This window comes from Notolabrus celidotus, chromosome 15 (genome assembly GCF_009762535.1).
Source record: "Notolabrus celidotus isolate fNotCel1 chromosome 15, fNotCel1.pri, whole genome shotgun sequence".
NCBI classification, from domain to species: Eukaryota; Metazoa; Chordata; class Actinopteri; order Labriformes; family Labridae; genus Notolabrus; species Notolabrus celidotus.
In genome coordinates, this window is record NC_048286.1 from 3,448,014 (window position 1) to 3,460,084 (window position 12,071).

At 42.3% G+C, this 12,071-nt stretch overlaps 2 protein-coding genes and 1 non-coding gene across 3 annotated transcripts in view; all 3 read left to right on the plus strand.

Annotated features, from left to right (window-relative positions):
- Window positions 1–1,125: 1,125 nt before the first annotated feature.
- Window positions 1,126–9,249, plus strand: sdhc (succinate dehydrogenase complex, subunit C, integral membrane protein). Its single transcript, XM_034703014.1, is given in 9 exon segments — window positions 1,126–1,215; window positions 3,143–3,202; window positions 3,300–3,401; window positions 6,521–6,582; window positions 8,589–8,602; window positions 8,604–8,643; window positions 8,646–8,752; window positions 9,034–9,039; window positions 9,041–9,249. Coding segments are annotated over 9 exon segments (507 nt in total). The 5' UTR covers window positions 1,126–1,198; the 3' UTR covers window positions 9,140–9,249.
- A 1,464-nt stretch (window positions 9,250–10,713) lies between these two features.
- Window positions 10,714–12,071, plus strand: part of LOC117826624 (succinate dehydrogenase cytochrome b560 subunit, mitochondrial-like) — a 2,968-nt gene continuing 1,610 nt past the window's right edge. The window contains 1 exon segment of the mRNA XM_034702810.1: window positions 10,714–10,729. Coding sequence (XP_034558701.1) covers window positions 10,714–10,729 — 16 coding nt within the window.
- On the plus strand, window positions 10,799–10,872 carry trnar-ucu. The gene has a single exon. It is a non-coding gene; the product is annotated as a tRNA-Arg (tRNA).

Sequence of the window (12,071 nt, forward strand, 5' to 3'; positions counted from 1 at the left end):
TAATAATTGTTTGAAGCACCTTTTGATTTTATTACAGCACTGTTTTTTTTGTAGGAGTCTATTAGCATGGCACATCTTGACGTGGTGATATTTTCCCATTCTTCTTTACAAAAAAGCTCCAAATCCATCAGATAGTGAGGGCATCTCCTGTGCACAGCCCTCTTCAGACCACCCCACAGATATTCAACTGGATTCAGGTCTGGACTCTGGCTGGGCCATTCCAAAACTTGAATCTTCTTCTGGTGAAGCCATGCTTTTGTTGATTTGGATGTATGCTTTGGTTTGTTGTGGTGTTGAAAGGTGAAATTCCTCTTCATCTTCATCTTTGTAACAGATATCTGGAAGTTTTGTGTTAAACTGACTGGTTTTTGTAACTGTTCATACTTCCCTCCACCTTGACTAAGGCCCTGGTTCCAGCTAAAGAAAAACAGCCCCAAAGCATGATGCTGCCTCCACCATGCTTCTCTGTGGGTCTGGTGTTCTTTATGTGATGTGCAGTGTTGTTTTTATGACAAACATACCTTTTCGAATCATGGCCAAAAAGTTCAACCTTGGTTTCATCAGACCATAAAACATTTGCCACATGCTTTTGGGAGACTTCATGTGTGTTTTTGAAAAATGTTGCCAGGCTTGGCCCTAAAAGATTATTTTATTATTTTTATTTTTCAATTGAATTGTTCATGTTATAGGTCACATTAAAGGTGGAAAAAGTTTTGACATAATTTATCTTGGTCTCATTTTTTTTACATCACAAAACCTGGAATTTTAACAGGGATGTGTAGACTTTTGATATCCACTGTACGTTTATATATATAAAGTAAGGCCTACTGTGGATAGAAATTAACATACTTGTATAATTGTAGATATTCTGTTTGTTTTTTTTTTCTTCGAAAATATATTATTTTATCGAAATATATCTGTATTTTTTTTTATTTCTAAGCAAGTATTTATAGTTATTCTGGTATTTTTTTGTATTATTATTTATGTATCAGCTCATCAATACGGAAATATATTTGTATTCATTTGTAATTCGAAAGACCAACAAACTCAAAAGTCAAAAACTAGACTACAAAGTGTTGTTGACAGTTTTTAATACGCGTCTTCAGCTCACCCTGACCGGCTCTGACCTTCTCCCAGACGCCCTGCTTTCAGATAAAACAACATCCGGTCACGTCACTTCCGCTAATTCTTGTACAACATGGCGCTGCTTCTAAGGTCAGTGCGTTTATGCGACTTTGTTTTGGGGCTGGGAGAACGCTTTAACAGCCGTGTGTGAGGTTTATCATGTTTAATAATCACATCCATGTGATATAAATGTCATAGGTGAAGACAACCTGCCGTAAAGTAGCTTTTTATCGGGCTCTTTTACCTTCATTTTACGACAACATGCTAGCGCTAACTGACATTAGCTGTGAGGCTAAGTGTTTATCGGGTGAAGATAAGGGAGAGGACTTTGGTTCAAAGAAGTCTCACTAAAGAAGACTGAAACAGGTTTATAAGACTGTCTTTAGTCTCTATGTGACACACACGCAGTTTGTACAGCTATTTGGTCTTCATGTGTTAGCTTTGAGTTTGTCATGCTGCTAGTATCGACAGTGAATCTACAAAACAGGACAATTTGGGTTGTCACTTCTAAACATCTTCAAAGTCAGAATGTCAATAGCCTAATTTAAAACTCTTCATTTATGCAACAGAAATGTCACTGTATCACCTGTGCAAGCCGTGCTTTCTCACTGCGTGTACATGTAACCTGTTGGATTGAAGTCAGTGTGTCATTATCAGACTCTTTCACACTCATATGAAGCCATCGGATCAAGTTCAACAAGATATTAGAGGCTGGGCTTCTGGGGAACTCTTACTTAAGGTGCTTTTCGGTCCCAGAATCTACAGAGCTTACGAGGACCTCTGAGTGTTTGAACAGCAGGAACCAGGGACTAAATTTAGTTCTAGGGTAGTTAAAGCTGCTGTTGGTAGGAATGGTGTAAAAACATTACTTTTTTCGGCTGGGTTTGGAGAAAAGTTCATAATGCCCATCGGTACTCATCGATAAGTGGAGTAATGTGAGACTATTGCGAAATCTCCCAGTTTCCTATGCCTTTGTATAAAGCAATGTTATTATTCCCCTCGTTCCTGTTATGATGGACCAATCACTGCTAATCTCCAATCCTCTGTCCTGATTGGTTAAGGGGCGGCCCCTACTACGTCCTGAGACCGGCACTATCATGACTGCACACTCCGATCTGTGTTGGGGGGCTAAGAGGAAATCTGGTTGGGAGGGATAGTGTTGACATTAGAAGTCCCTCTCTCTGAACAGATGTTTACTCTGGGATTACCAACAGCAGCTTTAATTTAATTTAATAACGTCATTGCTGCTCACGCTTGTCTTCTTCTGTGATTCACTGAAACACGATCAAAAACAGCACAAGAGTAATCTCCTTCATGCTAACAGGCTAACTGTGGTTTAGCTCATAACAGTGCTGGCCTGTGTGTGACCTTATATGGTGTCATCTGTGTTTACTGGCCATCGTCACTGACTTCAGGCCTCAGTGGAAACACAGACAACACCGTTAAGTTCCTTTAATTAACAACTAGTTCCTGAAACTAATAGTTCTTGGTACTTCTGGTGCAAAAGCACCTTTTCTAAGACTACTTTAGGTCTGCTTCCTTCATACCTCCTCACCTTCATCAGACAGAAGAGTGCAGGAACTTACACTCTTCCATCCCAGGACCTTTTCCTCCCGTTTGTTCCAAAGGTCAGAGCTGAGATGGGAATAAGGCGTTTAAATGTGCTGCTTCTTTAACCTGGAAGTGAAATAAAGTGCTCTCACTCTGTGATTTGAAGGTTTTAAGGTACATTTATTTTGTACTGTGTTTATATGACTGCTCTTTGTCAGGGACTTTGTGGACTGTGCTGCTGCCTTTGAGTTTGTTTGTCCTGGTTTAATAAAAATCAAATAAATAAATAAAATGCTTTCCTCAAATGTGGAGTTGTAAACAGAATGTGTGCTTTACAAATGTTGTCCTGTTTTTGAAATGACCAATAAGCAAACCTGATATTAAACATTGTCCATGAGTTAGTTTCAGTTTGTTTTGATCTCTCTGCTCAGTTTTGCTGCTTCTAAAACTCCTCTCTTGTCTCCAGGACTTTCGCCCGTCAGGGTGTCTGTCTCTCCAGACCATCCTACAGTGTCCTCTACAGACAGTGAGTACACACTTTGATTCTGTCACATACGGCTGAAACTCAAAGACAATATGTACGTGTTTCTTCTTAAAGCTAACTCTTTCTCTCTCCCCTGCAGTGCGGCTCCGATGGGAACCACAGCTAAGGAGGAGATGAACAAGTTTTGGTCTAAAAACGCCCGACTGAACAGACCCATGTCTCCTCATCTCACCATTTACAAGTATGTGCTGTGTGTTAAACATACCTGCTCTGTTTTTTTAATTAATTATTTTCATTTTATACACTACCAGTCAAAAGTTTGGAAACACCTAATTATTGTAAACACTGTAGATTAATACTGAAGACATCAAAACTATGAAAGAACATATATGGAATTATTGAATGAACAAAAAAGTGTTAAACAAAGCAGAATCTGTTTTATATTTTAGATTCTGTAAAGTAGCCCCCTTTTTCCTTCATGACAGCTTTGCACACTCTTGGTATTCTCTCAGTCTGCTTCATGAAGTGGTCTCCTGGAATGGTTTCTAATGAACATGAGCCTTGTCAAGAGTTCATTTGTAGAATGACTTGCCTTCTTAATGTGTTTGAGACCATCAGTTGTGTTGTTCAGAGGTAGGGTTAGCACACAATGGATACCCCTATTTGTCTACTGTTGTAATCCAGATTATGGTCAAACCAGATTATTTCCTAGTTTTGATGTCTTCAGTATTAAACTACAATGTTGAGAAAAATTTAAATAAATAAAAAACATGAATGAGAAGGTGTGTCCAAACTTTTGACTGGTAGTGTATGTATACACTTCCCAGAAAAGCGCTATAGAAGTCATAAATTATTATTATTATTGATTATTATTATTATTACCTCTGAGTGCCCCTGGCTTCAGAAATGCATCTATGTGTTGCTTTATAAATGTTCACAGGTATGTGAAATGTGTCAACTACTCTCAAAAGTTGTGGGTAGAGGAACCTGGTGAGTTTCCTTTTGCTGTAAAGCTACAAAGAGTCTGACATCCTGCAGAGAGACAGCTGCACATGCACACACCGTCACCAGTGATACCTAAGCTGGTACAATGATACCTTTTAAACAAATCCTTCCCTCTGTTTATGTGTTATGATTCCAGCTCAGTCTCTCAAAGATGAAACTCTGATGTGACTGTTAAAGTGAATTTGTAGCCCGTGCAGTTTGTCCGTCTATCAGTGGTTAGCACACAGCAGGTCTCACCGCCATTACCAGAGACTTTCATTAGAATACTAAAACCTGCTGCACAGACAAAATATTAATTCAGTCTGTGCCTCATCACTTCTCATCAGGTTTCCTTCCTTTGTCATTTGCTGTGTGAGTCTCAGCCTCTTTGATGTAGCAGAGCTGCCCCAGGCTGAAAAACAGAGCAGGTTTTTGTCTGTAATGTCGTGGATGATGCAATGTATGACGGCCAAAATGAAAACACGATGGTTTGAAATGTGGAGGAGCGAAGGCTTGACTCGCGTACATGTGGTTTGAAGTCTGTTTGAACGAGGGAGGGGTCAGGATTTTTGAATAATGAGGAATTTATACATTTTTACAAACACTCAAGTAAAGACACTAACATAATGATGAAACAATAAAAAAACAGACAGATATGAAATGAAAAATAAAGAAATAAAAACTAAAAAAGGGGGAAAAATTAATAATAATAATAATAATAATTTAACAGGGAAAAAATAAAATAATATGAAATGGGAAAAATGAAGAAATAAAGATAATGATTTAAAAAAGGGGGAAAATATAAATGAAATAAAAAAAAATCTCAAAACAAACAAACAGAAACATAAAATTGACGGATTATTTACAGCAAGAAAAAGTATAACAAGAGAGAAATATCATACACATACTTATTCACACACATGCATATTTATGCAAACATAAGTACATGTACATAATAAAGATAAATAAATAAAAGAAAGAAAGAAATTGGGCGTGGCGGTTTAGTTTTCAACACTGTTAAACACAAAGACAGAGTAGAAAAGAGGGCGACTACATCCTATGGTTACTTTTCAGGGCTGGTTATATAAAGGAGAATATTTCCCCACTAAGTCGTGTTGATCTAACCTGTCTATCAATGGAAACGAAACATGTTTAATAATAAAAAATGAGACTTTTATCTTATTTCTGTTTTTTTTTACTAGCTCCTGGTTGTAATGCTGTAAAGCCGACAGACAGGGCGTCTGAAAGCTTACCCCTTTTTGCCGTTAAACAACAAAAAGTGTCCATAATAACTTGATCAATTTCCAGATAACATAAGAAAGCATGAGTGCTGGTTGAGGGTAAAAGAAGTGAGGCTCTTTGAGATTCAGAACTAGGTTCAAACCATAGACTGTCACCCATCTGTTCCTGAAGCTCTATCCTGGTGCCGATCGTCGGTGGGTGCCAGGTAAAGAGGAAGGCTTTGAGCCTTTGTGCTAACAGCAAACAGTGTTCCCGCCTGTCAGTCAAGTCAGGCATGGTAAACATGTTTATTTCTGCTGTAAATATTGTCTTCTTTGAATTGGTGTGTATGTGGTTTCCTGTGTTTCTGCAGCCAGCATCTAGTGGATGCTCAGTGAACTGCAGCTTTGTACAATCATTAACTGAGTCTCTGTTGCAAAATCCTCAGTAAGGAAAGTAGCTATTGGCTGTCCTACAAGTCGCTAGAAGTTTCTAAATGACGTCATCACTTAATTTGCATAATTAGAATTATAATGGAGGCTGCAGGAGAGACGTGTAAAAGAGGTTAAAAACAACGTAAATATATTATAACTACACTGAGGAGCCTACAACAAATCATTACATTTTTCAACCTGAACATTTTCTACATGTTTATTGAATACAATCTACATCAACTATCTAAATGGACCAAAAGAAGACGGTAGGCGGGATCAGCCAGCGGTGTCTACATACATGCGTGATACCGTTGCAGTCTGGATGCTGAGGGGTGAACACCTCCTGCTCTGAATGCAGCTAGGAGGGACTCACAGCAGCATCCACTGCTCGTTGAGTAGAGTAAGAACGATACATGCTTTCACGTCTGTCTCAAAAAGTCTCCACTAACACCAGAAAAAGTCTCTAGATTTGTCCCTAGTCGCTTTTTGAAAGAGTCCATAGAGGGGTCTGAAAACTCTAAATATAGAGACAAAGTCGTTAAGTTGGCAACACTGTTCTCTCTCTCTCTCCTTAGGTCTGCAGAGGGGGCGGGGCTTTATTTGAATAATAACTATTTAACAGTGTTTTTGCTTCAAATGCCCATCCCTAGTTTAAACTATACGTTGTTAGTGTGTGTGTAACATTGCATTAAATATTTGTGTGTGTGTGTTTGTGTCTCAGGTGGTCTGTCCCCATGATGATGTCCGTCACACACAGAGGGACTGGAGTGGGGCTCAGTGGAGGTAAATCCTGAATGAAACTAACTTCACTCATAAAAAACCTGATGATGATCCGTGTCTCTTATTATTCTAACATTGGAGTGAAGCTTGTCTGCTGCCACTGTCAGCATTTGATTGACCCTGAAAAGCTCTTCAGGGCATTTGAATCCATGCCTATTGATCGCTGCTAAGAGCATTTACTGGCATTACAACACCCAAGTTGTTCGATACAACTCAACACTTTGCATGAGACAAACCAACTCTTAGCACAGCTCGGACTGGTTTACCTCGTGTTACAACGTACATTAGCACTGTTGACCTTGGAGCGCCATGATGGAGCAGCGGATGTGTGGTTTGTTTGTGTATTAATGGGTTCAGTGGAGGTCAGCGCCCTTCTCTGCCTGTTTAAATACAGCCGCGCGTTACGTCTGCTCCCTCCAACAAAACATCATCCCTCACTTCACCGTGTCTGAAATCAACTTCCTGCTAAACTCAAATCACCTCCTGCTGAGAGGGAATCATACACACCGCATTGATTAATACACTTCTGATTGTAATTCAGGATGTCCTGCTGCTCCTTTCAATAGGATTTTGCATATGTAATTAACAATTTGGTATAATCTAATGTTTGCTTTCAAAGGTTATCCATTTACAAGTGCAGTGAGTTTTATTCCTCGCCTGTTTTTATGCAACTCTGCCTTCTGTGACGGCATCGATCCACACTTTCTGTGCATTTCCACAAGGAAATAAAGTTGCTTTCTTCGACCATTAAGCCTTTTAATCATCCAGACGGAGCAGAAATAGAAGCTAGACAGGACCATTGAGTGCAGCTCTTTGTAAAAGGCAGTCCAATGACTCGCCTGCGTGATACAGACCCATTGTTTTGCCTTCATTCTCCAGACAGCAGGGAAAACAGTCTTCTTATAACGGAGACAATCAGATGTTGCAAAACAACTGCCCAGTGGAAGCAGGGTGACTCATGGAGACTAATCTAAGACCAGAGGTGCATTTCGACCAAGAGTTCCGGGGTCTTTTAGCCCCCTGAACTAAAAGGGTTCCTGTGCCCCCATTGTTGTGTTTCGACCGCGGGCTGAAGTCCCGGGGAGATTGTGTAAATCAGGCCAGTGACGTATGGAGAAAAAAAAAGTAAATGCACTACACCACCAGACCAGTAGAGGGCAGTAAAACCAAGACGAATGCCATTCATCACAGATGACACAATAGAAGCAGACAGACAGGCAGGTATCATTATGAGCAACACACCAGTTAGCCTGTTAGCATGAAGAGACTCAGCTGGCTCTGTTTTAGATGGTGCTATATTTCATCACAGATGGATTCACTGAATCAACACGTGAGAGGAGATCAGCGCGAGTAGCAAAGACGTTTCAACACGGCTTTAAAATCCTTTTGAACTCAAAAAGCCGTGGCAGAGATCGGCCAGCGTTTTTGGTTTAAACAGCGACCCTGTTAACTGGAGACTCTCAGCCGGATGCATCCCTCACAAACGTCTTTAGACCATCATTAAATATCTGATGAGGATATTTGAAATCTTAATAAAAACTAAACTAGTTTGCATTCCCAGGAACTCCCTCTGTGTTTCAACAGCTGTGTAAACTCCACAACACTGACACGTTCAGCTGAAGGTCTCCAGTTTACAGGGTCACTTTTAAAACCATAACACCGGGAGAGACGCATTCACGGTGGGCTGAGAGAAGACTACTGTTACAAGCTGCTAAATCAAGAGAATCACAGCTTCTTCTTTTGAAAAGTACACACACATACAAAAAAGATAGACAAATAAAAACTAATGAAAGAAAGAGAAATCAAGTACTCACCCCCCTAGCTTGGGTTTTTTTAGGGTGGAGATATCTACCCCTGAACTAAATTTAGACCCGGGTCCACCGTCGAAACGCACCTAGTTTCCGGGGTAAAGTTCCTCTGGTCGAAAAAAGCCTAAATGAAGGAGTCTGTGACATGTTCTTCTGCGTCTCTCAAACATCTGTGCTCTCATCACTTCTCTCTGTGTTTAGCCATCTCTGCCTTCCGCCGTGGCCGCCCTGGTATTACCAGGAGGTTACCCGTACTACTGGACTTGATCCACTCCCTGTACGTCGGACCCTTCCTCATCGGCTTGGCCAAGTTCGGCATCGCCTTCCCGGTATCGTACCACACCTTCAACGGCATCCGCCACTTGGTGAGGCTTCATCCGTTTCTTTTTTTCTCCCTTCAGGATCATTTTAAAATTACGGTGCAGTCTGTCGCCTCAGGCGTGTTTGGACAGCTTTCTGTTCAATTAGTTTGTTTTTTGAAGTTTCACTCATTTTACTGCTTTTAATAAAAACATTATGTTCAGTGAGATTTGCATGCCGACAGTGATTCTGATACTCACATGTCCCCTCTCTCTCTCTCTCTCTCTCTCTCTCTCATCTCTCTCCTCTCTCTCTCTCTCTCTTCTTCTCTTGTTTTGTCAATCAGTGGTGGGGACATCGGAAAAGGCTTCAAAATCCCAGAGGTGTACCGCACCGGCTACACCGTCATCGGTCTGTCCGTCCTCACCTCCATAGCCATTGCTCTCCTCTGAGGGGCACGTGGACTGGATGCGCTGTGGGGAGCTTTGTGTAAATGTTCTGTTGTGGCCTGCTGCAGGCTCGTTCCATCAAAATATGAAATAAAAGATTCTATTATGCCGTATGCAGATAACGTGTTGTGATGTTTTGTCCCTGGGAATTAATTAAAACTGTGCAAACGCTGAGGTCATCATGTGAGTGCGAGTGCATGCTAAGGTGACCGAGTTAGTTAACACTTGTTATCCCTGTGAACAACCAGCAGCCTGTTTTAGAGACGTGTCCTACATGTCTCCTTATGTATTTGTGTGATGGTGTGGTGACGTCAGTGCATTAATCACTTCTTTTGCCCCGCAGTGTTTATTCACAGCGAGCCCAGCCAGTCTGCCTGCAGGGTCATTCCCTTAGTTGTGTCAAGAGTGGCTGTTTACTTTAGGCTGTCCATTCATATTACACCTATTCCAGGGCTGCAGCTGCTGCAGATGCATTTTTGAACACCAGGAAAGCGAGTGGCTGAAATGCGAAGAGGCAGCCCGGCGGTGGAAGCTGTGAATGTGAGCGCGCTCCTCACCGCAGCCTGCCTCAGGGCTTTACCTCCACCGAGACACAGAGGAGCTACACACTGCACCTGAACAGCTTTGATCCTGCAGTGTGATAAAAAGCAAAGATGTAACGTCACATCATACTGCACTTATGTGGGGAACGGTGACAAGCGCACACGGGGAAATAAAGAACGACGGTAAACGTTCAGTGCCGCACACTGCCGGGTTTTGTACCAACCTGGTTTGAAAATGTGTCCGTTTAGATCAATTGAAGTCACACTGAGAGAAACAACAGCACCACTTAGTCAAGTTAGCTACAGCAGAATTGGTTTAGCAATTTGTTACGGCACGGCTCGAAGGGGAAACACTTGTCAAATTGCATTTCTCTTCACCGTGCTGGTGATAGAATTTATTTGGGAGCACATGTGATCACAACATAGCACTCATAAAGGGCACGGCAAACAATCTACAATAACTGTCACTGTTTGTAAAACTCCAGAGGTGATTCAATGCTCTCCACACAGAGAGTCACAGCAGCTCAGGCACAGGACAGAATCATGATATCTGACTGAATATGCAGCACTTTGTGAAGAGTTCCCTCACATTCTGAGATTTTTTTGCAACAAATTCAGATGGCGTCTTTCCACTAGAGCTCCAGATCCATCACAAGACTGCTTTTTATTGATTGTGAATGACAGGAAAATGACTCAGCGGGCTTTGAGACATGAGTTGTTTACAGTTTGCTCACAGCAAACCCTGAAATATTCCCTTCTTTAAAGAAACAGAGGTAATAATAAAAACATTGGGCTGTGATTTGGGGTTATTCCCTGCACAGAGGGGACACTCCCCCTCACTCTTACTGTTGCATTTACAAAGTAAGAAGCCCAATTTTCTATCTTTGCTCTGATAACATCACTATTATGATGTTTTCACGAGATAACTTATGTGGAAGGAGTGGGGGATGGAAAATCTCAATGAGGCACACTGACTGAGCGGCGGCAGCACCCCCTACCGGCCGGCGGTGCGTCCTCCACAGGGCTGCGGTCCTGATGCTGAGGGAGGATGGTGAGGATGCTGCGCAAGGCAGGGAGGGGGAGTATAAACCCGCTTTTGATCGAAAAAAATGTGTCACAAGTCTCTGTGGCGCAATGGAATAGCGCGCTGGACTTCTAATCCAGAGGCTCCGGGTTCGAGTCCCGGCAGAGATGTTCTATGAAGGGATGTGGCTTTTTGGATGACAGAAAATAGAGTGATGAGGGAGGATGAAGGGAGCGTAGTTCTATTGCCTTCGCTGCTACGATGCATCTGTCTGCAGATATAACGGATAGCTGGCTGAAAGGATGAATGACGGATGGGTGGGTGGATGGATGGATGAATGGAGAGAGAGGGTGGCTTCCTGAGATGTGTTTATTTTGAGTTGTTATAGACATTTCACACAGCCCGGAAAGGTCACTGCTTTAACATGTACATTTGATACCGGGCAGGAAGCCTAAAAACCTGAGCTCCGGTGTGGCAGCTCAGCACCGGCTTCATTACCAGCCTATTACTGTGCGGACTGTACGCGCTCAGCACGTAGCAACGCACCGCAGGACGACGCACGGTTTCAGCACCTGGGGCTGTCCACTCATTTAAGCCCAAGCTAAAGCTTTTGTGATGCCGCCACAACAGAACATTTAAAGCTCTTCCCTCCTCATAACAAGTGTTTATGATGCCAGATGCTGGTTTGGAGTCTGAGGAGGGATAACCCCCCGCTTCACTTTGACACATAAGGCCGGGGAATGGTGTCGTCTCGAGACGGTTGTGTGAAGATCTTGTTCTGATCACAGAATCTAACTACATGCGGAGACTGTCATTATGTGTTTTTAATTTACTGTAATCAGAGTGCGGACTTTCAAGGACCCCTGAAGGTGGACTTTATCCTGACGCGCACATGCAGCAGCCCTGTCTGTTTTACAGTGTGGAAGCAGCTGCTTGCTTGAAGATCTCTCAAACACTCCAACCCTTCCCGGCTCCCGTTGATTTTTTCTATTATTCTGTTATATTTTCTCCCTCCCTCCTCGTCTCTCCCTCCCCGGTGTCACTTTGTCGCCGCACCACCACCACTGACTGATTGGGCTGTCGTGCGGCTGCCGCCATCCATGTTTAACCCCATCATGCCTCCCCACACACAGACCTAATCCGCCAGTAAACTAATCCCTAATCCTCTCTGGCAAGTTGAACACCCTCCCTCCTCCTCCTCCTCCTCCTCCCCCCTCTGTCCCTTGGATCCTGGTTCCAAAGTGCCCCTGATGCATGCAACATCAGAACTGTTGTGGACTCCTGATAAAGTTTACAACCATGCAAAATTGAATCCCTATGCCATAGAAACAGCAGCATGTGGACGTATGTAAGTATTATACAAATTTGA